This window comes from Pristiophorus japonicus, unplaced genomic scaffold, assembly GCF_044704955.1.
Source record: "Pristiophorus japonicus isolate sPriJap1 unplaced genomic scaffold, sPriJap1.hap1 HAP1_SCAFFOLD_1522, whole genome shotgun sequence".
NCBI classification, from domain to species: Eukaryota; Metazoa; Chordata; class Chondrichthyes; family Pristiophoridae; genus Pristiophorus; species Pristiophorus japonicus.
Genome location: NW_027251199.1, coordinates 17,222 through 44,993, shown reverse-complemented (window position 1 = coordinate 44,993; position 27,772 = coordinate 17,222). Strand labels below are relative to the sequence as shown.

The following is a 27,772-nucleotide window of genomic DNA, read 5'->3' as shown; positions in this document are numbered from 1 at the left end:
TCATATTCTGGCTTTACATTTATTAAAATACCTTCAATATTTTGACAACATTGGAGGAAAAAAATCAGATTTAAAATCCATAAGCCAGTGGTGAACCTCATTTAGATCTAATTCAAACTATTACAAAGCAGAGCTTGTACCCATACACACAATGTAATCTTACCCACAGCCACCACATCAACAGTTTTAAAATAGACGTCCATTCACTTCTAATGTGCAGGCATTGATTATTTTATTAAAGTTTCAATGAGTTTACATCCATCAGCAAAGCAAAGCTCAGAACTCAAGCCATGATCCCAGTGTCTACCCATCCCTATCCCACCCACCACCTACCTTCATCCTACACCCTCTTACACCTCACTACCCTGATGCACCCACCCCTGTCCAGTTTTGGACGGTAAATTATGGTAACCCTATCATGACCCCGAGACACTACTATCTCATGTATGATTTTACTCCAGTAGGGAAGCTGTGCAGAGATCTCACAAGCTCCTTGCTTTGTAAAATCACGGATTCGGTGTGAGTAGCATGCTCCCAGTGCAGCCAAGGAGGTGCTGGTCACACGTGAGTTTTGCTGCCATTGGACAACAGAACCACCTGTGAATAAAGAACATGTATGAGACACCCTAGGGTTGGGGGGGCGCGGTGGCGAGGGTTTACTAGGACCTTTCAAACCAAATGTGCAAGCAGATTGATTCAGGAACCTGTTCAATCTCTGTAAGCTGCCTACTTTACAGCAGGTCATCAAAAGCTGATAAGCAAGAGGAATGCACTGCATGTGATTTTTTTTTTTAAAACAATAAAATTACAATATTCTAGAGCAAACATAGCCACACAAGTGATTCCAGTGTTAGTTGAACAGCAATTAACCTACAAGCTGCCGTCAAAGTCAACCTGAGAAGTTTATACCCCGCGGGTGGGTCCGTGCAGAGGCAGAGGTTGTATTCGCCCGGCTTGTGCTGTGTTCTTCACTCAATGTCAGCAATCGCACTACATCTTTTCAAAGTGAGCAGCAGTCAGTGCGGGTTCAGAGGCTACATTCATGCTTCACATTCCACTACAACACAGCTACTCTCAATAAACAACTTACTCTCTGTGACCAGACAGCATCAAACACAACAGCAAATTAGTAAACTGATGAACACTCCTTCCCCCTTTCGGCACAGAAACTAGGAACAGCACCTCGCTCCACCCCAAGCCCCACTCTCGTCAGCTGGGACCGGCACCTGCAGGCGTGCTGCAATTGGACCCAGCACTCTGGGATAGGGAGGGGGGATCTCTGTCTAGTAATACCTGTGGATGTGAGGTGAGGACAGAACTGGCCTTGGCTGTAATGTCCTCTGCGATCCAACGGTCTGCGAACACGCACGGTGACACGTGAAAACTGGAAACCAGAGTGAGATACTGGAAAGTGACTGGCACCCGAGGAACTGTACTCCAGCGAGAGTCAGCACCCGGGGAACTGTAGCCCAGTGAGAGTCAGCACCCGGGGAACTGTACCCCAGACAGAGTCAGCACCCGGGGAACTGTACCCCAGACAGAGTCAGCACCCGGGGAACTGTACCCCAGACAGAGTCAGCACCCGGGGAACTGTACCCCAGACAGAGTCAGCACCCGGGGAACTGTACCCCAGAGTCAGCACCCGGGGAACTGTACCCCAGTGAGAGTCAGCACCTGGGGAACTGTACCCCAGAGAGAGTCAGCACCCGGGGAACTGTACCCCAGAGTGAGTCAGCACCTGGGGAACTGTACCCCAGAGAGAGTCAGCACCCGGGGAACTGTACCCCAGACAGAGTCAGCACCCGGGGAACTGTACCCCAGATAGAGTCAGCACCCGGGGAACTGTACCCCAGACAGAATCAGCACCCGGGGAACTGTACCCCAGACAGAGTCAGCACCCGGGGAACTGTACCCCAGTGAGAGTCAGCACCCGGGGAACTGTACCCCAGAGTCAGCACCCGGGGAACTGTACCCCAGAGTGAGTCAGCACCTGGGGAACTGTACCCCAGAGTGAGTCAGCACCTGGGGAACTGTACCCCAGAGTGAGTCAGCACCTGGGGAACTGTACCCCAGAGTGAGTCAGCACCCGGGGAACTGTACCCCAGATAGAGTCAGCACCCGGGGAACTGTACCCCAGACAGAGTCAGCACCCGGGGAACTGTACCCCAGACAGAGTCAGCACCCGGGGAACTGTACCCCAGTGAGAGTCAGCACCCGGGGAACTGTACCCCAGAGTCAGCACCCGGGGAACTGTACCCCAGTGAGAGTCAGCACCCGGGGAACTGTACCCCAGAGAGAGTCAGCACCCGGGGAACTATACCCCAGAGTGAGTCAGCACCTGGGGAACTGTACCCCAGAGTGAGTCAGCACCCGGGGAACTGTACCCCAGACAGAGTCAGCACCCGGGGAACTGTACCCCAGATAGAGTCAGCACCCGGGGAACTGTACCCCAGAGTGAGTCAGCACCTGGGGAACTGTACCCCAGAGTGAGTCAGCACCCGGGAAACTGTACCCCAGAGTGAGTCAGCACACGGGGAACTGTACCCCAGTGTGAGTCAGCACCCGGGGAACTGTACCCCAGAGTGAGTCAGCACCCGGGGAACTGTACCCCAGAGTGAGTCAGCACCCGGGGAACTGTACCCCAGAGTGAGTCAGCACCCGGGGAACTGTACCCCAGAGTGAGTCAGCACCCGGGGATCTGTACCCCAGAGGGAGTCAGCACCCGGGGAACTGTACCCCAGACAGAGTCAGCACCCGGGGAACTGTACCCCAGATAGAGTCAGCACCCGGGGAACTGTACCCCAGACAGAGTCAGCACCCGGGGAACTGTACCCCAGACAGAGTCAGCACCCGGGGAACTGTACCCCAGTGAGAGTCAGCACCCGGGGAACTGTACCCCAGAGTCAGCACCCGGGGAACTGTACCCCAGTGAGAGTCAGCACCCGGGGAACTGTACCCCAGAGAGAGTCAGCACCCGGGGAACTGTACCCCAGAGTGAGTCAGCACCTGGGGAACTGTACCCCAGAGTGAGTCAGCACCCGGGGAACTGTACCCCAGACAGAGTCAGCACCCGGGGAACTGTACCCCAGATAGAGTCAGCACCCGGGGAACTGTACCCCAGACAGAGTCAGCACCCGGGGAACTGTACCCCAGACAGAGTCAGCACCCGGGGAACTGTACCCCAGTGAGAGTCAGCACCCGGGGAACTGTACCCCAGAGTCAGCACCCGGGGAACTGTACCCCAGTGAGAGTCAGCACCCGGGGAACTGTACCCGAGAGAGAGTCAGCACCCGGGGAACTGTACCCCAGAGTGAGTCAGCACCTGGGGAACTGTACCCCAGAGTGAGTCAGCACCCGGGGAACTGTACCCCAGACAGAGTCAGCACCCGGGGAACTGTACCCCAGACAGAGTCAGCACCCGGGGAACTGTACCCCAGACAGAGTCAGCACCCGGGGAACTGTACCCCAGACAGAGTCAGCACCCGGGGAACTGTACCCCAGTGAGAGTCAGCACCCGGGGAACTGTACCCCAGAGTGAGTCAGCACCCGGGGAACTGTACCCCAGTGTGAGTCAGCACCTGGGGAACTGTACCCCAGAGTGAGTCAGCACCCGGGGAACTGTACCCCAGAGTGAGTCAGCACCCGGGGAACTGTACCCCAGAGTGAGTCAGCACCCGGGGAACTGTACCCCAGAGTGAGTCAGCACCCGGGGAACTGTACCCCAGAGTGAGTCAGCACCCGGGGATCTGTACCCCAAAGTGAGTCAGCACCCGGGGATCTGTACCCCAAAGCGAGTCAGCATCCGGCTGACATTTCGCCTCCAGTGCGCCAGTGCAGCCTTCGGAAGAGAGTGTTTGAAGACCAGTCCCTCAAAACTGCCACCAAGCTCATGGTCTACAGGGCTGTACTAATACCTGCCCTCCTGTATGGCTCACAGACATGGACCATGTACAGTAGACACCTCAAGTTGCTGAAGAAATATCACCGACGTCTCCGCAAGATCCTACAAATCCCCTGGGAGGACAGGCGCACCAACATCAGCGTCTTAATTCAGGCTAACATCCCCAGGATTGAAGTACTGACCACACTCAATCAGCTCCGCTGGGCAGGCCACATAGTCCGCATGCCAGACATGAGACTCCCAAAGCAAGTGCTCTACTCGGAGCTCCCCCACGGCAAACGAGCCAAAGGTGGGCAGCGGAAACGCTACAAGGATGCCCTCAAAGCCTCCCTCAAAGTGCGACATCCCCACCAACACCTGGGAGTCCCTGGCTCAAGATCGCCATAAGTGGAGGAAGTGCATCCGAGAGAGCGCTGAGCACGAGTCTCAATGCCAAGAGCATGCAGAAATCAAGCGCAGGCAGCGGAAGGAGCGTGCGGCAAACCAATCCCACCCACCCTTTCCCTCAACGACTATCTGTCCCACCTGTGACAGGGACTGTGGCTCTCGTATTGGATTGTTCAGCCACCAAAGAACTCACTTCAGGAGTGGAAGCAAGTCTTCCTCGATTCTGAGGGACTGCCTATGATGATGATGATAATGATGATGAACTGTACCCCAAGGGTGACTCCGCACCAGTTGAACGGTACCCCAGTGAGAGTCAGCACCCGGGGAACTGTACCCCAGTGAGAGTCAGCACCCAGGAACTGTATCCCAGTGAGAGGCAGTATCCAAGGAACTGTATCCCAGTGAGAGTTAGTATCCAGGGAACTGTGTTCCAGTGAGAGTCAGTATCCAGGGAACTGTGTCCCAGTGAGAGGCAGTATCCAGGGAACTGTACCCCAGTGAGAGTCAGCACCTGGGGAACTGTACCCCAGTGAGAGTCAGTATCCGGGGAACTGTATTCCAGTGAGAGGCAGTATCCAGGGAACTGTATCCCAGTGAGAGGCAGTATCCAGGGAACTGTATCCCAGTGAGAGGCAGTATCCAGGGAACTGTATCCCAGTGAGAGGCAGTATCCAGGGAACTGTATCCCAGTGAGAGGCAGTATCCAGGGAACTGTACCCCAGTGAGAGGCAGTATCCAGGGAACTGTTTTTCGGATGAGACGTTAAACCGAGGTCCCGTCTGCCCTTTCGTGTGGACATAAAAGATCCCATGGCACTATTTCAAATAAGAGCAGGGGAGTTATCCCCGGTGTCCTGGCCAATATTTATCCCTCAATCAACGTAACAAAAACAGATTATCTGTCATTATCACATTACTGTTTGTGGGAGCTTGCTTGTGTGCAAATTGGCTGCCGTGTTTCCCACATTACAACAGTGACTATACTCCAAAAGTACTTCATTGGCTGTAAAGCGCTTTGAGCTGTCTGGTGGTCGTGAAAGGTGCTATATAAATCCAAGTCTTTCTTTAACTGGACCCCAGAGAGAGTCAGCACCCGGGGAACTGGACCCCAGAGTCAGCACCCGGGGAACTGGACCCCAGAGAGAGTCAGCACCCGGGGAACTGGACCCCAGAGAGAGGCAGTGCCGGGGAACTGTACCCCAGAGAGAGGCAGTGCCGGGGAACTGTACCCCAGAGAGAGGCAGTGCCGGGGAACTGTACCCCAGAGAGAGGCAGTGCCGGGGAACTGTACCCCAGAGAGAGGCAGTGCCGGGGAACTGTACCCCAGAGAGAGGCAGTGCCGGGGAACTGTACCCCAGAGAGAGGCAGTGCCGAGGAACTGTACCCCAGAGAGAGGCAGTGCCGGGGAACTGTACCCCAGAGAGAGGCAGTGCCGGGGAACTGTACCCCAGAGAGAGGCAGTGCCAGGGAACTGTACCCCAGAGAGAGGCAGTGCCGGGGAACTGTACCCCAGAGAGAGGCAGTGCCGGGGAACTGTACCCCAGAGAGGCGCAGTGCCGGGGAACTGTACCCCAGAGAGAGGCAGTGCCGGGGAACTGTACCCCAGAGAGCGCGAGATACCAGGGCACTATACTCCAGCGAGAGTCAGCACCCGGGGAACTACCCCAACAAGGAATCATCACTTTCATAAGTGGAAACAAGGAAAATGGAAGTCGTGGCAGGGGTGGGGTGGGTTAATTTAATTTTAAAAAACTACATTTTCAAAAACAAGTATCAATCTAAACATTTGTATCCCTATATAATCAAGTCACTGGACCTTCTGCATCCCACTCAAGTTGCAACTCTACACTGAAATCCAAGGTCTTTGAGGGCATCAAAACAAAGTCCGTTCATATAATAAAGCTACAGAACACAACACAACACGTAAGCATTATTTCAAAACACAGCTACACAGTCATTTGCACAGTGATAAAAAGCTGTATTCCTCCACTGCGTGTGGGAATCTCCAACTCCAGTACTTATTGCAAGTCAAAAAACAAATTGTACAAGGACAAAAAACACTTCCAATTGGACTGATTCAGGCAATATTAGAAAAAAAACATGTAGTCCACTTCTGAAAACACAAAGGGAGTTTCTCTGTACATGTTCAGCTGGTATCCCGAGCAACAGGTTCCCCTGCAGGAATGTGGCTACTTTTAACATGACGCTGAGTCCTTCAATACGCAAAGCACAAACTTCATCTTGGCTTAGTTGACAGGGAGAGGCAATGGATCAGAGGAACACTTTAAGGAAGATAAAGGAATCTGAAAACAAGAAAAACAAATGTACTTTAAGATATGGATCAAATACAGCTGGCTCAGGCACCAGTCAGATCATCATCATCATCGAGGAAGACTTGCTTCCACTCAGTGAATTCTCAGGTGGCTATACAATCCAATGCGGGAGTTACAGTCTCTGTCACAGGTGGGGCAAACAGTGGTTGAAGGGTGGGTGGGGATTCTGGTTTGCCGCACGCTCCTTCCGCCGTCTGGGCTTGATTTCTGCATGCTCTCGGCGACGAGAGGTGTCCTTGAAACGTTTCCTCTGCTTTCCCCCCTCCCCGGAGAAGCGGCAGAGCCACTGTCAGGCACATGTGTGACCAGTCAGATACAGGTGGCTCAGACACCAGTCAGATACAGGCACAGCGGAGGAGAGAGGAGGTCGGGGCGGATGAGCAGTGAGAGATCGTGGCTGAGATGTGACAAGAGATGAGCGGTGAGAGATCGTGGCGGAGGTGCGGCGAGAGATCGTGGCAGAAGTGCGCCGAATGCTTGTGGTGGAGGAGCGGTGAGACATCAGCGGCGAGAGATCGTGGTGGAGGAGCGGTGAGAGATTGTGGCGGAGGAGCGGCAAATGAGGGTGTGGGGCCCAGAAGAGCCGAGGGCCCAGGGGCAGCACGGGCCTGCCCACACTGCAATATGCGTGCGCACTAGATCCGTGCAGCAGAGCAGGTCTCCAGTCGTCTTGGTTTACCCTTGCCACTGGATAAAGGCTAGCTCTGTCAAGCCCGTGTGGTGGCTGATGTGCAACGGTCACCACATGTTAAAAAAATCCACGCACAGGCATCTTCCACCCCTGGAGTTCAGGACTGGAATATCGGGTCCTCCACTGAAACATGTGAACTCATCCCTTTTGGTGTGGAAGCAGGTCATCCTCGTTCCAAGGACCGCCTATAATTGATTGATTGACAGGTGGCTCAGACACCAGTCAAGTCAGATAGAGCTGGGTCATGTGCAACTGAGTCATAGTGGGAAGCAGAAATGTTTAAAAACACAGGGGAAGAATTAACCTTGATGGCAGGGGGGGGGGGTGAAGTTTAACAAACAGTGGCCGGGGGGGGGTGCGGTTTAACAAACAGTGGCCTAGAGTTTCGTGCGCATTATCACATATAATTTGGGCTTTAAACCATTTAAGTGGTTTAAAAGATTGGAAGATTTTGGCGTGAGTTACCCATGTAACTATAATATACCCAAGTCTCCTTGATGCTTTACGTTGGTCATCAAACCCTCCATCCAAACAAATCTCCGCCCACCAAACTGGCCATGCCCCCAACACTGCGCTTGTTCGGGGGTCTCAGCACTGCGACCAGATTTCCAGATGCACCAGGAAACAAAATAATTTTTCTGATATTTTAATTGCAATTTTTTGAGTAATTAAAAAAAAAATCTTTACTGAGACCTGCTCAGTATGTTCGGTTTCTTTTAATACATTTTGATGGCATAAGTATGTCACATTAAAAATTGAAAAGCTTCCACGATTGCAGATTCTTAAACATGCTTTGCCTGGCATGCATGAATGATGGTTAAATGAATTGAAACTAAAATGTTAACACTTGAAGGGCCTTCCCTTGGGCCCCGATTGTTTACACTCATTTATGCCCACAAAACCATAGAGATTATCAGATGAATCTGCCCTCAGTTAATGTCGTCACGCAGGAACTTTCCAACAGTGTGAGTGGGGGGGGGGGGTCACTGATTACAACATATAGCGCCCAACATAGTAAAACGTTCCAAGGCACTTCCACAGGAGCCTATTCAGAAATAAATTGACACCAAGCCAAAGGAGACCAGAAGCTTGGTCAATGACAAAGGTTTTAAGGAACATCTTAAAGGAGGAAAGACAGGTGGCAAGGTGGAGAGGTGTTGGAAGGGAACTCCAAAGCTTAGGGCTTAGATGGCTGAAGGCACAGCTACCAACGGTACGGCAAACGAAGTTGGGGATGCACAAAGGATCAGAATTGGAGGAATGCAAATTTCTTAGAGGGTTGTAGTGCAGCTGGTGGAAGTTACAGGGATAGGAAAGGGTGAGCTCATGAAGAAATTTGAACTCGAGGATGAGAATTTTAAAATCAAGGCATTGGTGGACTGGGAGCCAATGTATATCAGTGAGCACAGTGGGTGATGGGTGACGGGACTTGGTGCGAGTTAGGAGAGGAGCAGCAGAATTTAGGATGAGCTCAAGTTTATGGAGCATGGAAGATGAGAGGCCAGCCAGGAGAGGATTGGAATAGTTGAGTCTGGAGGTAACAAAAGCATGGATGAGGGTTTCAGCAGCAGATAAGCTGAGGCAGGGGCAGATATCGGGCTCCATATTACGGAGGTGGTCTTGGTGATGGAGAGGATATGGGGTCAGAAACTCATCTCAGCGTCAAATAGGACGCCAAGGTTGCAAACATTTTTGCTCAGCCTCAGCCAGTGTCCAGGGAGAGGGAAAGATTCGTGACGAGGGAACAGAGTTTGTGCAGGGGCAAAGATAATGGATTCAGTGCTTAATTGGAGGAAATTTCGCCTCATCCAGGACTGGATGTCGGACAAGCAGTCAGACATCACAGACAGAGTTGAGTCGTCGAGAGAGGTGGTGGTGAGATAGAGCTGGGTGTGGTCAGCATACATGTGGAGCCTGATGTTGTGTTTTTGGATGATGCTTAGGGGCAGCATGTAGATGAGAAATAGGAGATCCTTTGGGGATATCAGAGGTAACGGTGCAGGAGCAGGAAGAGAAGCCATTGATGGAGATTCTCTGGCTACGACTGGAGAGGCAAGAGTGGTATCAGGCGAGGGCAGTCCCACTCAGATGAACAACGGAGGAGAGATGTTGGTGTGACCAACCATGTCAAAGGCTGTGGACAGGTCAAGGTGGTGAGGAGGATAGTGCCACATTACTCAGTCATGTTAGTGATCAGGAGGGGAAACTCTGGTTGATGTTTTCGATCCTGGATACACTGGGGCAAGTATAATGACCCGCTGTGATCAGCTAGCTGCACAGACCAGGAATGGAACCCGGGACCAGACCTTCCTGCTTTGTATGCCTCAGCCATTCACTAATAAACTCTCTGAACCATCAGAGAATACAATGGTCACTTTTTACTTGTTGGACTTGTAATAGAAAGAATAAATTCCTTTTTATATGTTAAGTTGCCAGCTATTGTGTAGCAAGATAATTACTGTAATATCCACAACAGATTGAAAGAGAAGGAAGCATGAAACGGATAATGAACTTGTCAGACAATGACAAGCTCACTGTTGGACTCGGCCAAGCAAAATAATAATTAAAGATCAATTAGACCAAGTAGATTCTTGAGGGAAAAATTAAAGCAACCCAAATAATGCATTTATTTTTGGATCACAAGAGCCAGTTCACATTGTGGAGGGGGCGAGGTGGTATAACCCTGGGAAAAAAACAAGTATTCACATGAATAAGCCATTCTACTGTAAGAAACTGGTTAGTACATGTAACTTATGCAAATAAAACAAACTTGCACATCCAAAACAAAGTTTCCTCTAACTGTTGGTCAAATCTTTACTCTACATGGTAAGGGCAAAGGCCACTATTAACCCAGCGATAAGGAATAGTTCTTCAATGCAGCATTGTATACCAACACACTAACTTATTAAATACTATATATAGTGTAGAATAGTATAATAGCACCCTAACATTAATTAGTGAATTGCTTGTGCCAATCCCTGTGGTCAGTTAATGAAAGTAAGTTTCAGAGCCACGGCCTGCAACAGCACCGTGACAGTTGACATAGTAAAATTGAATGGGAAAAATTAACATAGCAATTTACGATGGTAATTGCCGACACCAAAGCAGGACCATAAATTGTTACTACAAGAAATAAGGTTTGTAGGAATGAAGTGTGTGCCCCAAGTAAGATTACTGATAATGTATCAGCTGGAAAAAAAACAGGTAGCTGCAGTGGGGCTGGAAAAACAGCCATGACAAGGCAATGAAAAAAAAAAAAATTTGAACTGCAAAATGAAATTAATAAACAAAATAAGTATAAAAAAAATAGATTTTCGGACCTTTCAGAGGATTTTGTCTCTTGCCTGGGTAATTCTGTCAGTGCAAGGGCTGATGGTGGTGGTAATGAGGTATACAGGCCAGGAAGGCCCTAGGTTTGACCTCTGGTTTGTGCTAAATTTGTTTTCGGTCAGGGTAGCCTGAGGTCAGGGAGGAGAAAATCAGCCAGGTCTCGAATTACTCCTGCCGGAAGGTAATGTCAAGGACAGAATCAGACTTAACTGCGATGCCCTCCATGGTTTAACACCTTGTCGACAATATTCCCTCTAAGCTACGCTTTGTTGTGTGTGGCCTGTTTACTTCAATCCGTGATCCCTTCAAATTTCTGCGCATGCCCGGTATTTTCCAATGGAAAAGTTTGTGAGTGGCCTACACGGTTCCTTGCAGATTACTGCGCGGCCGCGCACGCACACAACTTAAAGGGAATATTGCTTGCCGACACGCAGTCTAGACTCATGAAGAATGGGCACTCAGGTGAGAGGTTGGTGCCTGATGAATTGTAGCAAAACTCAGCACCTTCAGGAGCGAGGCAGAGAAAAAAGTACAACTGTTGTTTAAGCAGAGTACAATGGTAATGGTGATATTTATTAATGGTTTTACTTGACTCGATAATCAGTACCACAGCAACAGTGATACTTACTAATGGATCTACCTGAGTTATGTAACTCAGTAGCCGAGTAACGCTACGCTGCCGTCGTATCAATAAGCTGCATTGTCTGAATACTAATTGGCACCGTGTCACTATAGCCGCCCTTAGATTGCATCTGGCCATGTACGTCATTCACCTGTGACAGAAGAAAAGTGTTTGTTAGTATGGGAAATCAGGCTAATGTAATACTGTACAGTCAAAACTTTTCCACCTGTAGTTTTCATTCTAATTAATCTTGCGAACACTGTACTTTTTCACTTTAGCATGTTCAAAAACCAAGCATGTTTTTAAAATGTTTATCCTTTATCGGCTATCATTGCTCGAAATCTCAGGCCTCTGACTAACTCCCGCAGGACTAGCATCCACGAGTTGTCACTTCTACAGCAGGTCAGTCAAGGTTTAGCACTTTTTGCTGTAAGTGATAGGGCAGAGTAGAGAGGTCCCAGGTTCAATCCACGGCCTGTACTGAGTTAGCTAGGACACTACAGTTGATCTCAGCGCCTTCAGACTGGGCATGTGAAAAATTCAGTCCCTCGTGATCATTATCCAGTGACCCTTGCTGAAATATGTCGAGTGAGGACGGGATCCCCCCACAGCTGAATAGCCGATACTCATTATCTGAAATCACGCATGAAGAACAGCCACTAGTGATACTGGAAGTGTACCCCAACTCGAGTCAGTGTCTTCAGGGGAAAGAGGGGAGAAAAATAGGACTGAGAACCTGTTTTAGCCTGCCATTCTAATTATAAATCCGGTGGTTTGCATTATCACAGCTAGGTGGAGCCATTACTGCATTTTAGGACATGTTTCAGAATCACAGAGTTGTATCAGAAAGTGGGTTGTCTAAAAGTTCTCCTTGTACTTAAGAAATCAGTATAAGTAAAGACATAGTACTAAGAACATAAGGAATAGGAGCAGGAGTAGGCCATTTGGCCCCTCGAGCCTGCTCCGTCACTCAATAAGATCATGGCTGATCTGATCCTGACCTCAACTCCACTTCCCTGTCCTCTTCCCATATGTTTCTATAACCCTTGCTCCCCTATCGTTCAAAAATCTGTCGATCTCCACCTTAAATATATTCAATGACCCAGCCTCCACAGCTCTCTGAGGCAGAGAATTCCAAAGATTCACTACCCTCAGAGAAGAAATTCCTCTTCATTTCTGTTTTAAATGACCCCTTATTCTGAAATAATGCCCCCTACTTCTAGATTCCTCCACGAGGGTAAACATCCTCTCTGCATCTACCTTATCAAGCCCCCTCAGAATCTTATATGTTTCAATAAGATCACCTGTCATTCTTCTAAACTCCAATGAATATAGGCCCAATCTTTCTTCATAAGATAATCCCTTCATCTCAGGAATCAACCTCATGAACCTTCACTTAACTGGAGAAATGAATGGAACGAAGTGGCGACAAATCCCCGGGACCAGACGACCTGCATCCTTGGGTTTTAAAAGAGGTGGTTGCAGAGATAGTGGATGCACTGGTATTAATCTTCCAGAATTCCCTAGATTCAGAACAGTCCCCAAGGATTGGAAGGTAGCAAACATAACCCCGCTATTTAAGAAAGGAGGAAGAGAAAAAACAGGGACTATGGCCAGTTAGCCTGACATCAGTAGTAAGCAAAATGCTAGAATATATTATTAGGGACGTGATAACGGTACACTCAGAAAATCGTAGTATGATTAGGCAGAATCAACATGGTTTTATGAAAGGAAAATCATGTTTGACAAATCTGTCAGAATTTTCTGAAGATGTAACTAGTAGGATGGATAAGGGGGAACCAGTGGATGCAGTGTATTTGGATTTTCAAAAAGCATTCAATGAGGTGCCACACAAGAAGATATTACAAAAAATTAAGACTCATGGAATTGGGAGTAATATATTAGCATGAATTGAGGTTTGGTTAATGAACAGAAAACAGAGTAGGAATAAACGGGACATTTTTTTTTGAGTTTGCAGGCTGTACCGCACGGATCAGTGCTTGGGCCTCAGCTATTTACAATCTATAATAATGACTTAGCTGAAGGGACTGAGTGTAACGTATCCAAGTTTGCTGATGATACAAAGTTAGGTGGGAAAGTAAGCTGTGAGGAGGATGCAGAGAGGCTGCAGAGAGATATAGACAAGTTGACTGAATGGGCAAGAACATGGCAAATGGAATACAATGTAGGGAAGTGTGAAGTTATCCACTTTGGTAGGAAACAAAAAAGCAAAATGTTTTTTGAATGGTGAGAAACTGGGAAATGTTTGCATTCAAAGAGACATGGGTGTCCTTTTATATGAATCACAGAAAATTAACATATAGGTAAAGCAAGCAATTAGGAAAGCAAATGGATATTAGCTTTTATTACAAAGGGATTAGAGTATAAGAGTAAATAAGTCTTACTACAGTTATACAGGGTATTGGTGAGGCCACACGAACTGTACTGTGAACAGTTCTAGGTCTCCTTACCCAAGGAAAGACATACTTGCCTTAGAGGGAATGCAACGAAGGTTCACTAGACTGGTTCCTGGGTTGAGGGGATTGCCCTACGAGGAGAGATTGAGTAGACTAGGCCTATATTTCCCAGAGTTTAGAAGAATAAGAGGTGATCTAATCGAAACATATAAAATTCTTAAGAGGCTTGTCAGGGTTAATGCTGAATGTTTCCCCTAACTGGGGAATCTAGAACACGGGGTCACAGTCACAGAACAAGGAGTCGGCCATTTAGGCCTGAGATAAGGAGTGTGAATCTTTGGAATTCTCTACCCCAGAGAGCTGTAGATAATCAGCCGTTGAGTATATTCAAGACAGAGGGTGATCATTTTTTGGGAACTAAGGGAATTAAGGGATATGGTGATAGTGCGGGAAGGTGGAGTTGAGGTCGAAGATCAGCCATGATTTTGTTGAATGGCAGAGCAGGCTTGAAGGGCCAAATGGCCTACTGTTGCTCCTATTTCTTATACTGGTTCATTGGCTGCATGCCTCAGGTCTGAAAACTGAGAGGCAGTGTGCAGGAATATCAAAACCTTTCACCTGCTCTTGTGTTTGGCGCATGATCTGTAGGTGAGAGCAAGACTTCAATGTTCCACCAGATATGTGGGTGGGTGGAGAGCGGGTTGTGGTTGTTGCCCACTCCCTCACAAACTCTGACCTCTTATACATCACTCCCTCCCTTCACCCCACCATTGATGGCCATGCCTTCAGCTGCCTTTGCCCCCACACTCTAGAATTAATAACCCGATGCCTCTCCAAATCGCTTTCTCTTAAGACCTTCCTTAAAACCAACCGCTTTGACCAAGCTTTAGGTCACCTTTCCTAATATCTCTTTTCTGCTTGGCATCTCATTGTTCTGCATACCTCTGTGGCGTGACTTGGGATGTTTTTTTCATTAAAAAATGCTAATTGTTGGTGGTATTCGCTTGGAGTCATTTATACCCTAGTATCTGCTCACCACAGACAGCATTAATCGGACTACAGACAGAACTATAAACTAATAAAGCAGGGGAGTGAAGGGTTTGGATGTATATAATACTAACCTACAGACTTAACAACCTACCCAGTAACCCCCCTCCATCACCTGAGAAAGTGGAGAAAGGCTTTACAAGTATGTTCCCAGACTTGAGAAGATGCAACCATCAGGAAATATTAAGCACTCTTTCATCTGGAAAATAGATGAAAAGGAGACCTGATAGATGTGTAAAATTATCAAGGGGTTCGATAGGGTGGATGTGGAGAAACTGATCCCACTTGGGAGTGAGCTCAGACCAAAGCGGGGGTCATAAATACAAGATAGCTGCTAACAGATCAAATAAAGAATTTAGGGGGATTTTTTAAACACAGTGGTGGAACTTGCTGCCACATGGAGTGATTGAAGCAGATAACACTGTAGCATTTAAGATGGGGCTTGATCCATGAGGGAGAAGGGCCAGGGTGGAAAGAGGTGATTGGAGTGGTAGGCGTATAAACACCAGTTACGCCAAACGGCCGAATTTGTGCTGCAGATTCTATGTAATTCTATGTATTTTATATTCACCCAGGATCATTTATATCCTGCCACCTGCTCACTGTGGATGATTTATAAATGACCCACCATTAGCCTGAGAAACCTCTCCTTTTTTTTTTTTACACAATGGGTTGAGGCAGTGGAATGCACGACCAAAAGTTAGTGATTTAGGCAAAGACCACGTCCCATACAGCGGAGCTTGGTCTCCAATCGTCTTGGACCCCCTTACCACTGGACCAAGACCTTGCTCTTGGTCAAGCCCATGTGGTAGCTGGTGTGCAACGGCCACCCCACGTTAAAAGAATTCCCGCACAGGCATCTGCCACACTTCAAAATGAAGTTCATGACCTGGAACGTCAGGACCATCATGGCCCGCATCAGACTCTTCAGTCACCTGAGAACTCACTTTTAGTGTGAAAGCAAGTCATCCTCGACTCCGAGGGACTGCCTATGATGATGATGACGTCAACATTTATGAATAGGTTAGCTAGGTGGTTGAAGTAAATGGGGAGTAAAAGGATAATAGGAACCGGGCGGGCACACTGGATTAGCACTACTGCTTATGTGGAAGATAACTACCAACACGGACTGAATGGGCCGCACAGTCTGTGTCTGTGTTGTAATTTCTATATAATTCTACGTAATCATGGGTCATTTATACCCTGGCTTATTTGACACAAAATGTGAAAAAGTTCTTTTATACCTAGAAGTAGTAGGTGGGTAACATTGTGAATCAACAACTGAACTCCCTCGTACTGCAATCCACCCTGTAATGAATACTAACATTAAAATAACACTGATTTTAGCTTCTGCAGCACCCCATGCAATGAATTTCCAATCTCACTAATGACAGTGCACTGACACACAAGGCAGGCAGGGAACCTCATGCATCTGGTGTAGCGTAGGAGCGCTGAGGTGCCTGCTCACACTCTCACTCACCACCACAGTTGCAAGCAGACAAAATAACAAGGCACCAAATGAAAAAGATTCAGTAACCTTACAAAGTATTTGAGAAATACTTACAGAGCTCATTCGATCTACGAACATATCTCCGGCCCCCATGTGCGATGTGTGAACAAAATTTGTTGGCTCTCCAATCATACTCCTGTCTATCCGCCTCCGCCTTTTCTGTTAAAATAAAGATACCAAAACTGAGAACCTGCAGCACTTTAACACATGGACACAACGGTGGCAAACTGTTGACATCGCACAGATTGCAATGAATATACAGCAGGTCCATTAATGCAAGCTGACATTAGAAACATTCTCATATTAAAAGTTATACCCTATCTAAATATGATTACCGTGCAATCAGTCTAAACTGTGTAGAAAAGCAATGTTACGTGTGTTATATGGTTAGTGTGCTAATCTCCCTCAATCCCTGGAAAGAACTTGTGCAATGTCAATGTGGACTTCAAAGAGCGTCCAGGAATACAAAGCCGAGAGCAGATATTCCATTCTAATCCCTGCCCCTTCTCTTTAGTAAGTATATAAGTCACTGAAATCCAGCAGTATGGTTCTGTACTATTATAAATTCAGCAGCAGTTAAAAGTATGGGATTCATTCATTTAAAAAGCACACTTACTGGTTGCGGTTGTTCTGCAATACAGCAGTTAAAACATAACCAGAATTCACTCATTGTTACAACCTATTTTGCCGTGTTTGATAAATCCAGGATCACTTTGGCTATGTTTGCAGTCCTTAAAGAAACTCGAGAAGGCGATGTGTCCGTTGCAGGACACTCAGGTTCTGGTGCTTGTGGCGTCACCGCAGGGTGCTCGAGTCCAGTAGTCAGGCGGTTGGTTATTAGTCTTTCTACTGAAACGCTTTCTCCTCCCAATGCTGCAGGTTTGTGTGTTGCCAATACTGCCGTAACCAAGCTGTAGAAACAAAATAAATATTTGCGTTAGACAAAAATTATCTGGTTTTATTTTGGTATTCTGGCTCAGGGTAGCGAGTGATCACTGAGGCTCCACAATTACCAAGTCACCAGCACTACACTGCCCTACATTAGCTTTTATTAAAATACAGCTCCCATGCTGGGTCAGGGAGCTTATCCAGTGAGTATCCAAGGCAAATAGCGCAGCAAGGTCCCAGCTGTATTGAGCTAACTGATCTGAGCCAGCAGAGCCCAGGAGAATTAAAATTGGCCTTACTGCCCGTGAGATAGGGAGGATGGAAAAATAATCAGCAAAGGATCCTATTCCTGATCATGAGTGACTGATCCCTGCTGGGAAGTAAGTGTGTGATGTTGGCCGTTGGCCCCGGCCCCCAGTGAGAATCAGCGACCAGGAACCCGAGAGTCAGCACCTGTGGAAGCCAAACCCAAAAACGGCGGGGAAAGTAGATTCCTGGGGAACCTATATCCCAGCGAAAGTCAGTGTCCTGGGAACCCAAACCGCAGTGAGAGTCAGCATCCCGGGGAACTGTACCCCAGAGAGTCAGCACCCACGGAACCTATACCTCGGTGAGAGTGAACACCTGGGGAGCCAAACATCAGGGAAATCCCTGTGCTCGGGGAACTCGTACTCCAGTGAGAGTAAGCGCATGGGGAACCTAATCCCAGCGAGAGTGAACACATGGGCAGCCAAACGCCAATGAAACCCCAGTCTTCAAACCCGAGGGAGAAGAAAATTGGGACGGTAAGAAAAATATAAATAAATAAAGCTGAACAACTATGAACAATCCATAAAGAATGAATAGTAGTCTTACGTGTGAATTCTGTCAAACTTCTCTGAAGAGCATCACTGAGGGAATAAAATGCACCGTGTTAGTTTCTACCCCTACAGCTCGCTCTCAGCCACTCCGCAGCAATATCCTCACCATAGCCAATGGTTTCAAATGGATAGTGTATTTCTGACTGTCGGGACAGGACTCTGGCGTTCTGCTGGGCAGCACGATTTGTATCTGCCTGCAGAGTCCTTGGGAATCTGCACTTTCCACTGGGAAATGTTTTGGTAGCTGGCCCAGTGACTCAGACATTTACAGTATGTGTCAGTGTCTTTACAGTTGTCATTACCCGGTTAGTCAGACATTGCGGTAAATGCTGGAACATTAAGTAAACCTATACCTTCACTAAAAGCACTTTTACTAGTTGGACCAGTCAGTGCACAGAATAGTGTAAAACAGTCAAACCCCAGCACACGAGAACTGCAGATTCTTCAATCCTTTCATAACTCATCTGTAACTCCGCACAAAGCTAGCCCCAGTCCAGCTGATTCTGTTGCTGAATCATACCCACCGAGTGAGTTGCTCCAGTAAATTAAAGTGGAATAAGGTCTTATTGCAATCTGAGACTCCACCTTTCTGAGGTCATTGGAAAACATTTCTAGTCTGTTACATCATAATCAGATTATTGAGTCATTTCTAACTGACAGCACTGTATCCTGGAACACTGGATGAAAACTCAAGTAGGGAATTTTTTTTTTTTAAAAACACGAGTTCTACAATGAAACAGTTTCTGCAAATGACTTTTCTTTTGATATTTTTAGCCAATTTTCACCACTTAAGCATTGAATCCTTACTGGGATTCTGCTCCACAGGGACCATCTCTTCTCTTTACTGGGACATTGTCCCCGTGGGACAATCACTCCTCTTTACTGGGATACTGCCACACTGGGACAGTTCCCCCCTTTACTGGGATGCCATCCCACAGGCTTTGTCCTTACTGCAGCAGAAATTTAATGGTTAGGGATAAGATGCCAAAACTGTGGTTCTTTTTCCACTTCCTAACTGGTGAATGCTGAGGCCAGTCATAACACCCTTACTGTTGCTATGATAGAGATCAGCTGACCCAACAGACCGTGGATGGAACCTGGAAACTTTCCGCGTGACTCGGGTACTCACTAGATCAACTCACTGAGTCATCGGGAAAGCTTCTGGAAATTGCTAGTGTTGACAATAGTTAAGTGAGAACGTCTGGTGCGTTTATAAAGGACTGACTGAAGGGAGAAGGCACACAGATTGTGGTATGTATGCTGTGGGCCAAATAGGAATCGGATTCCCTGTGTATAACGTGACCTCGCGTACATCAATGTGTGCTTGTTCCAAGCTGTGTGCTCTTTTAGCGAGTGTGGAGATTTTCCGCTAGAAATGTCATATTAGGCACTGAAATGCAAGTCCGTCTGCACCTGATGAAATGTAGTAATTTTCCCACTCGTGTGCAGTTTTAGTACCACGGAGATGAGGAATGTGCACAAAAGGAGCTTTATTTTAGAGATAAAAATGAAAAACTGAAGGAAATCTAAAATTAAAACAGAAAATATCAGAAATACATGATAGCTCCATCAGTATCTGAAATAAATGACAGGTTAACATTTGTGTGGAGTCCCTTAGTCAAATGAAAGTTCTCTGAGCCAAACGTTAACTTGTCTCCTCTCTTTTCAAATATGGACAGGCCTGTATTTGACTTTTGAGGTGTTCCAAATTCTAACTAATTTAAACCATTGATTTGAACAAGTCTTTACTGACCCCGATGTCGGCAAGGCATCCTCAATATTTTCACTGATCCAGACTTAGGCAGGACATCCTCAGTGATTCAAATTCACTCGGCGCATAGCCTGATCCTATTTGAGTCACGAGTTTAGTTCCATTCAGTCATTTCTACTCAGAAACAAGCTCAATATGTAATATTGTAGGGATTGATATGATACACCAGAATACCATGCTCCTCTGAGGGATCTGTAAATTTCCATCACGCTGTCCTGCATTTATCAACCAGTTCTCTACAAGTCACCAATCTATTTTTAAAAGCTAGTGAGCCGCTTCAATGGCTCAGCTGGTTAGGACGGTGAGTAACTGAGCCATAAACAACAGCAACAACTTGTATTTATATAGCACCTTTAATGTAGTGAAACGTCCCAAGGCACTTAACAGGGGTATTGAGATAAAACAATTTGGCACCGAACCGCATAAGTAGAAATTAGCACAGGTGATCAAAAGCTTGGTCAAAGAGGTACATAGAAAATAGGTGCAGGAGTAGGCCATTCGGCCCTTCTAGCCTGCACCACCATTCAACATGATCATGGCTGATCATGCAACTTCAGTACCCCATTCCTGCTTTCTCTCCATACCCCTTGATCCCTTTAGCCATAAGCGCCACATCTAACTCCCTTTTGAATATTCTAACGAACTGGCCTCAACAACTTTCTGTGGTAGAGAATGCCACAGGTTCACAATTCTGAGTGAAGAAGTTTCTCCTCATCTCGGTCCTAAATGGCTTATCCCTTATCCTTAGACTGTGACCCCTGGTTCTGGACTTCCCCAACATCGGGAACATTCTTCCTGCATCTAACCTGTCCAATCCTGTCAGAACTTTATATGTTTCAATGAGATCCCCTCTCATTCATCGAAATTCCAGTGAATATAAGCCTAGTTGATCCAGTCTTTCTTCACATGTCATTCCTGCCATCTCGGGAATCAGTCTGGTGAACTTTTATTGCACTCCCTCAATAGCAAGAATGTCCTTCCTCAGATTAGGGGACCAAAATTGCACACAATGCTCAAGGTGTGGTCTCATCAAGGCCCTGAACAATTGCAGTAAGACCTCCCTGCTCCTATACTCAAATCCCCTCGCTATTGGTGAGGCCGCATCTGGAGTACTGCGTGCAGTTTTGGTCACCTTACTTAAGGAAGGATATACTAGCTTTGGAGGGGGTACAGAGACAATTCAATAGGCTGATTCCGGAGATGAGGGGGTTACCTTATGATGATAGATTGAGTAGACTGGGTCTTTACTCGTTGGAGTTCAGAAGGATAAGGGGTGATCTTATAGAAACATTTAAAATAATGAAAGGGATAGACAAGATAGAGGCAGAGAGGTTGTTTCCACTGGTCGGGGAGACTAGAACTAGGGGGCACAGCCTCAAAATACGGGGGAGCTAATTTAAAACCAAGTTGAGAAGGAATTTCTTCTCCCAGAGGGTTGTGGATCTGTGGAATTCTCTGTCCAAGGAAACAGTTGAGGCTAGCTCATTGAATGTATTCAAATCACAGATAGATAGATTTTTAACCAATAAGGGAATTAAGGGTTATGGGGAGCGGGTGGGTAAGTGGAGCTGAGTCCACGGCCAGATCAGCCATGATCTTGTTGAATGGCGGAGCAGGCTCGAGGGGCTAGATGGCCTACTCCTGTTCCTAATTCTTATGAAGGCCAGCATGCCATTTGCTTTCTTTACTGCCTGTTGTACTTGTATGCCTACCTTCAATGACTGATGCACCATGACACCCAGGTCTCGTTGAACCTCCCCTTTTACTAATCTGTCACCATTCAGGTAATAATTTGTCTTCCTGTTTTTGCCACCAAAGTGGATAACCTCACACTTATCCACATTATACTGCATCTGCCATGCATTTGCCCATTCATTTAACCTGTCCAAGTCCCCCTGCAGCCTCCTAGCATCCTCCTCGCAGCTCGCACTGACACCCAGCTTAGTGCCATCTGCAAACTTGGAGATATTACATTCAATGCCTTCATCTAAATCATTAATGTATATTGTAAATAGCTGGGGTCCACTGAACTCTGCGGCACCCCACTAGTCACTGCCTACCATTCTGAAAAGGACCTGTTTATTCCCACTCTTTGCTTCCCGTCAGCCAACCTGTTCTCTATCCATGCCAATACATTATCCCCAATACCATGAGCCTTAATTTTGCACTCTCATGTGGGATCTTGTCAAAAGCCTTTTGAAAGTCCAAATACACCACATCCACTGGTTCTCCCTTGTCCACTCTACTAGTTACATCCTCGAAAAATTCTAGAAGATTTGTCAAGCATGATTTCCCTTTCATAAATCCATGCTGACTTGGACTGATCCTGTCACTGCTTTCCTATTACATCTTTAATAATTGATTCCAGCATTTTCCCCACCACCAATGTCAGGCTAACCGGTCTATAATTCCCTGTTTTCTCTCTCCCTCCTTTTTTTAAAAGTGGGGTTACATTAGCTACCCTCCAGTCCATAGGAACTGAACCAGAGTCCATGGAATGTTGGAAAATGATCACCAATGCATCTACTATTTCTAGGGCCACTTCCTTAAGTACACTGGGATACAGCCTATCAGGCCCTGGGGATTTATCAGCCTTCAGTCCCTTCAATTTCCCTAACACCATTTCCTGACTAATAAGGATTTCCCCCAGTTCCCTCTTCTCACTAGACCCTCGGTCCCCTAGTATTTTCAGGAGGTTATTTGTGTCTTCCTTAATGAAGACAGAACCAAAGTATTTGTTCGATTGGTCTGCCATTTCCTTGTTCCTCATTACGAATTCAAGGAGCGTCTTGAAGGAGAAGAGGTAGAGCGGCGGAGAGGTTTAGGCAGGGAGTTCCAGAGCTTGGGGCCTCGGCAACAGAAGGCACAGCCACAAATGGTTGAGTGATTATAATCAGGGATGCTCAAGAGAGCAGAACTAGAGAAGCGCAGACATCTCGATCATAAAGGTTGCAGGTTACATCAGTGGCCTGTGTTGAGTTAGCTTATCTCATCTGAAGTAGTGGCATGGACTTACAATTAGCCCCTGCATCCTTAGATGGGATCGAGAGGGAAGAAAGAATACTTGCATTTATATAGCGCCTTTCACGACCACCAGATGTCTCAGAGCACCTTACAGACAATGAAGTACTTTTGAAGTGTAGTTACTGTTGTAATGTGGGATTAGGGAGGAAAGGGATGAAAAAATTAGCCATGGTTCCTGCTCCTGATTGCTATCCAGTGACTTCTAGTAGAAAATGCAAGTGTGTGTGTGAACACAAAAACTACGAGCAGTAGTAGTCCATACAACCCTTCGAGCCTGCTTCAATAAAACCATGACTAATTTTTGACCTCAACTCTACTTTCCTGCTCGATCCCCATATCCCTTGATTCCCCTCGAGTCCAAAGAATCTATCTATCACGGCCTTGAAGATACTCAATGACTCAGCATCAGTCCAAAGATTCACAACTCTTAAGAAATTCTCCTCATCTCAGTCTTAAATGGCCGACCCCTTATCTAGAGACTATGCCTCCTATTTCTCAACCCTCCAATAGAACTGTATGCAATAGGATGCAGCTCAGCTGTGATGTCTTCTAATACCCAGCCAAAACTCACCAATTAAGCCCATACTTGAAGAATTCATACACAGATGAGGTGCCATAATGTTACCAGTGCCCGCGAAAGCCATACTTCTAAAGACAGTATTTAATGGAGGAAGGGCAAAAAGGGAAGGAAATTATATTATGTATTGTCAATTATTTGTAGTGTTTGGATCATCTATTATATACATATATAAGACTATAATCTGATCACATTACAGACATCAAACTTCATTGGATCACAATGCAATAGAATCAAGGCCTTATTTTAAAAATGCAGCTTTTTCCATGCTGAGTTTTTCTGATCTGCAGCCAGAAATTTCCAAGGAGATGCAATTGCCCTCTATCTGACCTCAACTGTTTACAAGCAGTAAAACTAACTGGATTTCCCATTTAATGGGGATTATAGTAATTAAAAGCACACACACCAATTGCGAAATCTGCCTCTTTGTAAATGGACTGGAACCAGCGGGCGCCAGCTTATACTGAGTCCACACACAGACTATAATTGGCGGCTGTGTGGAAGCAGCGCCGAGCTTCAGCCAATGAGCCCGGCCTTTCAATCCGCACTCACTCGGGCCGGGCGCTGCTGCCGGACCGTCGGTTAGGCCGCTTCCACCTGCACCTGCACCTGAGCAAAGCCCGAGGACGCGCAGCCGACAGCGGGTGTGCCCCGGGTGGAGGCAGGCCCGGCTGATGGCTGCTCAACTTACCCCGCTACCCGCGGCAACCCGCCCTAGCAACGCCAATGAGCCAATCGGGTCACGGCGGCCGCGATTTTCCTCATCCTGATTGGTCGCTTCCCTGTCAATCACCTTCGCCGGTTTCCCGCCCACCATCACGTTCGGTTGCCCCGCAGCGGCGCGGAGGTTCGAGCGAAACTCAACAACGGGCCCCTGAGTTACCTGAGAGGGGCCAGCCTCCAATCCGGGCCCACCACTCCTCGGGGTACCGGCGCTGCGCGGCCCGCTGTAACCGAGTCTCTGACAATCTGTGAATCCAGCCCGCGTCACGGGACCCGGAAACCGCAGGGACTGACGTCATAGCATAACATGTCAAAGGTCACTGGGTACCCCTCAGTCATACTTTAAACTTAACTCATCCTGCAACATCCCCAGCAATACCCTAAACTTAACTCATCCTGCAACATCCCCAGCAATACCCTAAACTTAACTCATCCTGCAACATCCCCAGCAATACTCTAAACTTAACTCATCCCAAAACATCACCAGCAATCTTCTCTTCTTAGGCAGTTACCCGGTGTTGAGGATGACTACTTTCACACTAAAATGAGTTCTAAGTTGACTGATGAGAGTAATGCGGGATCAACAGTCTCTGTCACAGGTGGGGCGGTTGGAGGGACAGGTGGGTGGGGTGCTTGATTTGTCATATGCTCCTTCCGCCTTCTCCCGGCGAAGAAACTCAAATGTATTCACCGCCTTCTCGGATGCTGCTCATCCGCTTTAAGCAGCGTTGGGCCAGGGATTCCCAAGAGTCGTTGGGGATGTTTCATTTTTTTCAAAGAGGCTTTGAGAGTGTCCTTGAAGCGTTTTCTCTGCCCTCCTGGGGCTCGCCTGCTGTGACGTAGCTTGGAGTAGAGTGCCTGTTTCGGGAGCCTAGTATCGGGCTTTCAGACAATGTGGCCCGCCCATCAGAGCTGATTGAGCGTGGTCAATGCTATGATGCTGGGTGTAAAGTCCTGTCCCCTCAGTACAGATTCACATGAGGCATTTGGTGAAGTCAAGATCACTCTGGACCTGCACCTTTTATTTCACAGCTCTGGAATGCTGCACTTGCCTGAGACCTGTCCTTATATACCTGTCTCTTGCAAGTGCACTCCCGGTGGTAAGGTATGCTGGTGGTTACAGGTCATATCTTATTACAGTCATGTATAGCATGTTGGGATACAGTTATATATAATAATGTAAGATACATGACATCACCCTCCCCCAAGGTCTTATTGTCTTTATAGGTTCAGTCTCTCAGGTGGTCTACGCTCTCACGTGAAGCGTCTGAGTTGTGGTTCAGTTGTTTGCCTTGATGTCTGTTTTTCTTTGGGTGTGGTTGCTGGTATCTCGTCTGGGCTGTCTGTTTCGATTGGTGTGATTGTTGTTGACTCGCCTGGGCTGTCTGTTGGGATTGCCCTTTCCTCAGGTTGTTCCCTCTGTCTTTTCACCAGGTGTGGTGCGAGTTCCACATTGTAGTCTGCCTCTGGTTCCGCAGTGCTCTTGGTAAATCTGCTTTTGACTTGGTCTACATGCCTCCGGCAGGTTTTGCCATTGTCCATTCGTACTACCAGTAGCCTGTTTCCTTCCTTGCCCGTTACTGTCCCTGCAAGCCATTTGGGACCCCTGCCATAGTTTAGTACAAACACTTTGTCCCCTATCTCATTCCATCTCCCTCTCGAATTTCTGTCATGGTACTCAGTCAGCTTACGGCGCTTTGCCTCAACGATTTCGTGCATGTCTGGGAGGATTAATGAGAGCCTTGTTTTTAAAGTCCTTTTCATCAACAGTTGCGCGGGGGGATCCCAGTCAGTGAGTGCGGACGAGATCTGTATGCCAACAGCAGTCGCGACAGGCGACCCTGCAGCGTGGGATCTTAGATTTTAAGCATGCCTTGTTTAATAATTTGCACTGCTCTCTCCACCTGGCCGTTGGAGATCGGCTTGAACGGTGCCATCTTGATGTGATTTATGCCGTGGTCAATTATAAAGTCTTGGAATTCTGCGCTGGTGAAGCACAGACCATTGTCACTGACCAATATGTCAGGGATTCCGTGCATTGCAAACATGGTTGCGAGGCTCTCCACAGTGGTGGAGGTTGTGCTCGAGTTTAAAATGGTGCATTTGATCCACTTTGAAAATGCATCTACAACTACGAGGAACATTTTGCCCATGAATGGGCCCGCATAGTCTACGTGCACCCGCGACCACGGTTTGGTAGGCCAGGGGCTCAGTGGAGCCTCCCTGGGGGCATTGTTGAGTTGGGCACAAATGGTGCACCTTCAGACGCAGAGCTCCAAGTCCGCGTCAATACCAGACGTGGGATCTGGCTATGGCCTTCATGAGAATGATCCCGGGTGCTCGCGGTGGAGCTCCCGGACAAATGCCTCTCTGCGTCGCAGAGGCATGACTACTCGGCTGCCCCACATCAGGCAGTCTGCTTGTAGTGAAAGCTCATGCATGCGCCTGTGAAAGGGTTTTAATTCCTCGGGGCAGGCATCGCGAGCCTCTGCCCAGTCACCGGTTAGGACACATCTTTTTATTAAGGATAATGTGGGGTCGCTGGCCGTCCAGGTTCTGATTTGGCGAGCTGTCATGGGCGAACCTGTGGACTCAAAGGCATTGATTGCCATGACTATCTCACAGTCCTGTTCGTCAGACCCTTCCGTGGTCGCCAGGGGTAGCCTGCTGAGCGCATCGGCACAGTTGCCTGTGCCTGGTCTGTGCCTTATGGTATAGTCGTGGGACGCCAGCATGAGTGCCCACCGTTGAATTCGCGCCGAGGTGTGGCGTTTATTGCCTTGCTCTCGGATAGGAGGGAAGTGAGGGGCTTGCAGTCGGTTTCTAATGCGAACTTGGCCCCGAAAAGGTATTGGTGCATCTTTTTGACACCGTACACGCACGCGAGCGCCTCCTTCTCTACCATTCCGTACCCGCGCTCCGCCCGCGAAAGTGACCTGGAGGCATAAGCTATGGGTTGTAATTTGCCCGCACTATTGACATGTTGCAAAATGCACTCAACCCCATACGCTGACGCATCGCATGTGAGAACTAGCTTTTTACCTGGGTCAAAGAAAATCAAAACACTGTTGGAACACAGAAGGTTGCGTGCCTTATTGAAGGCACGATCCTGGGCGTCCCCCCAAAACCAATCGCACCCCTTCCTGAGGAGCACGTGGAGAGGCTCCAGCAGCGTGCTTAAGTTCTGCATAAAGTTCCCAAAGTAATTGAGTAGCCCGAGAAAGGTGCGCAGTTCTGAGACATTCTGGGGCCTGGGTGCCAGGCGAATTGCTTCTGTTTTGGACTCTGTTGGGCGGATTCCATCAGCGACAATCCTGCCCAAAAATTCAACCTCGTGTGCGAGAAACAGGCACTTGGATTTCTTTACTCGCAGGCTTACCCGATCCAACCGCTTTAGTACTTCCTCCAAATTACGGAGATGGGAGTCGGTGTCCCTACCTGTGATAAGTATGTCGTCTTGAAATACAACCGTCCCCGGGATGGACTTGAGCAGACTCTCCATGTTGCGCTGGAATATGGCAGCTGCCGACCTGATGCCGAATGGGCATCGATTGTACATGAAAAGGCCTCGATGTGCGCTGATGGTGGTGAGTAGCTTGGATTCCTCGGTCAATTCTTGCGTCATATACGCAGATGTGAGGTCTAATTTTGAGAAAAGTTTACCTCCAGCCAATGTGGCAAATAAGTCCTCC

General features: G+C 47.7%; 1 protein-coding gene across 8 annotated transcripts; it reads right to left on the bottom strand.

Annotated features, from left to right (window-relative positions):
* LOC139242892 (CDC42 small effector protein 2-like) lies at positions 1 to 24,354 on the bottom strand. Of its 8 annotated transcripts, none has more exons than XM_070870540.1 (6): positions 24,241 to 24,354; positions 17,981 to 18,015; positions 16,854 to 17,148; positions 16,292 to 16,396; positions 11,270 to 11,414; positions 1 to 6,590 (listed from the first exon to the last, which is right to left on the bottom strand). In XM_070870540.1, exons 3-5 carry the CDS (start codon positions 16,905 to 16,907, stop codon positions 11,313 to 11,315), a joined length of 261 nt encoding a protein of 86 aa, XP_070726641.1. In that variant the 5' UTR covers positions 16,908 to 17,148; positions 17,981 to 18,015; positions 24,241 to 24,354; the 3' UTR covers positions 1 to 6,590; positions 11,270 to 11,312. The 8 variants fall into 8 exon arrangements, with proteins under 8 accessions (XP_070726641.1, XP_070726640.1, XP_070726638.1 ...); XM_070870539.1 differs by lacking the exon at positions 24,241 to 24,354 and adding an exon at positions 23,764 to 24,027; XM_070870537.1 differs by lacking the exon at positions 17,981 to 18,015.
* Between the last annotated feature and the right edge of the window lie 3,418 nt (positions 24,355 to 27,772).

Bases quoted from the DNA above. Each gene is read 5' to 3' on its own strand.
- LOC139242892 (XM_070870540.1), bottom strand. From the start codon at position 16,907: ATGAGTGAATTCTGGTTATGTTTTAACTGCTGTATTGCAGAACAACCG. The intron at 16,397-16,853 runs GTAAGTGTGCTT...TTATTTTAACAG, and splicing joins TTGCAGAACAACCGCAACCA to AAAAGGCGGAGGCGGATAGA. The intron at 11,415-16,291 runs GTAAGTATTTCT...CTTCTGTCACAG, and splicing joins TCGTAGATCGAATGAGCTCT to GTGAATGACGTACATGGCCA.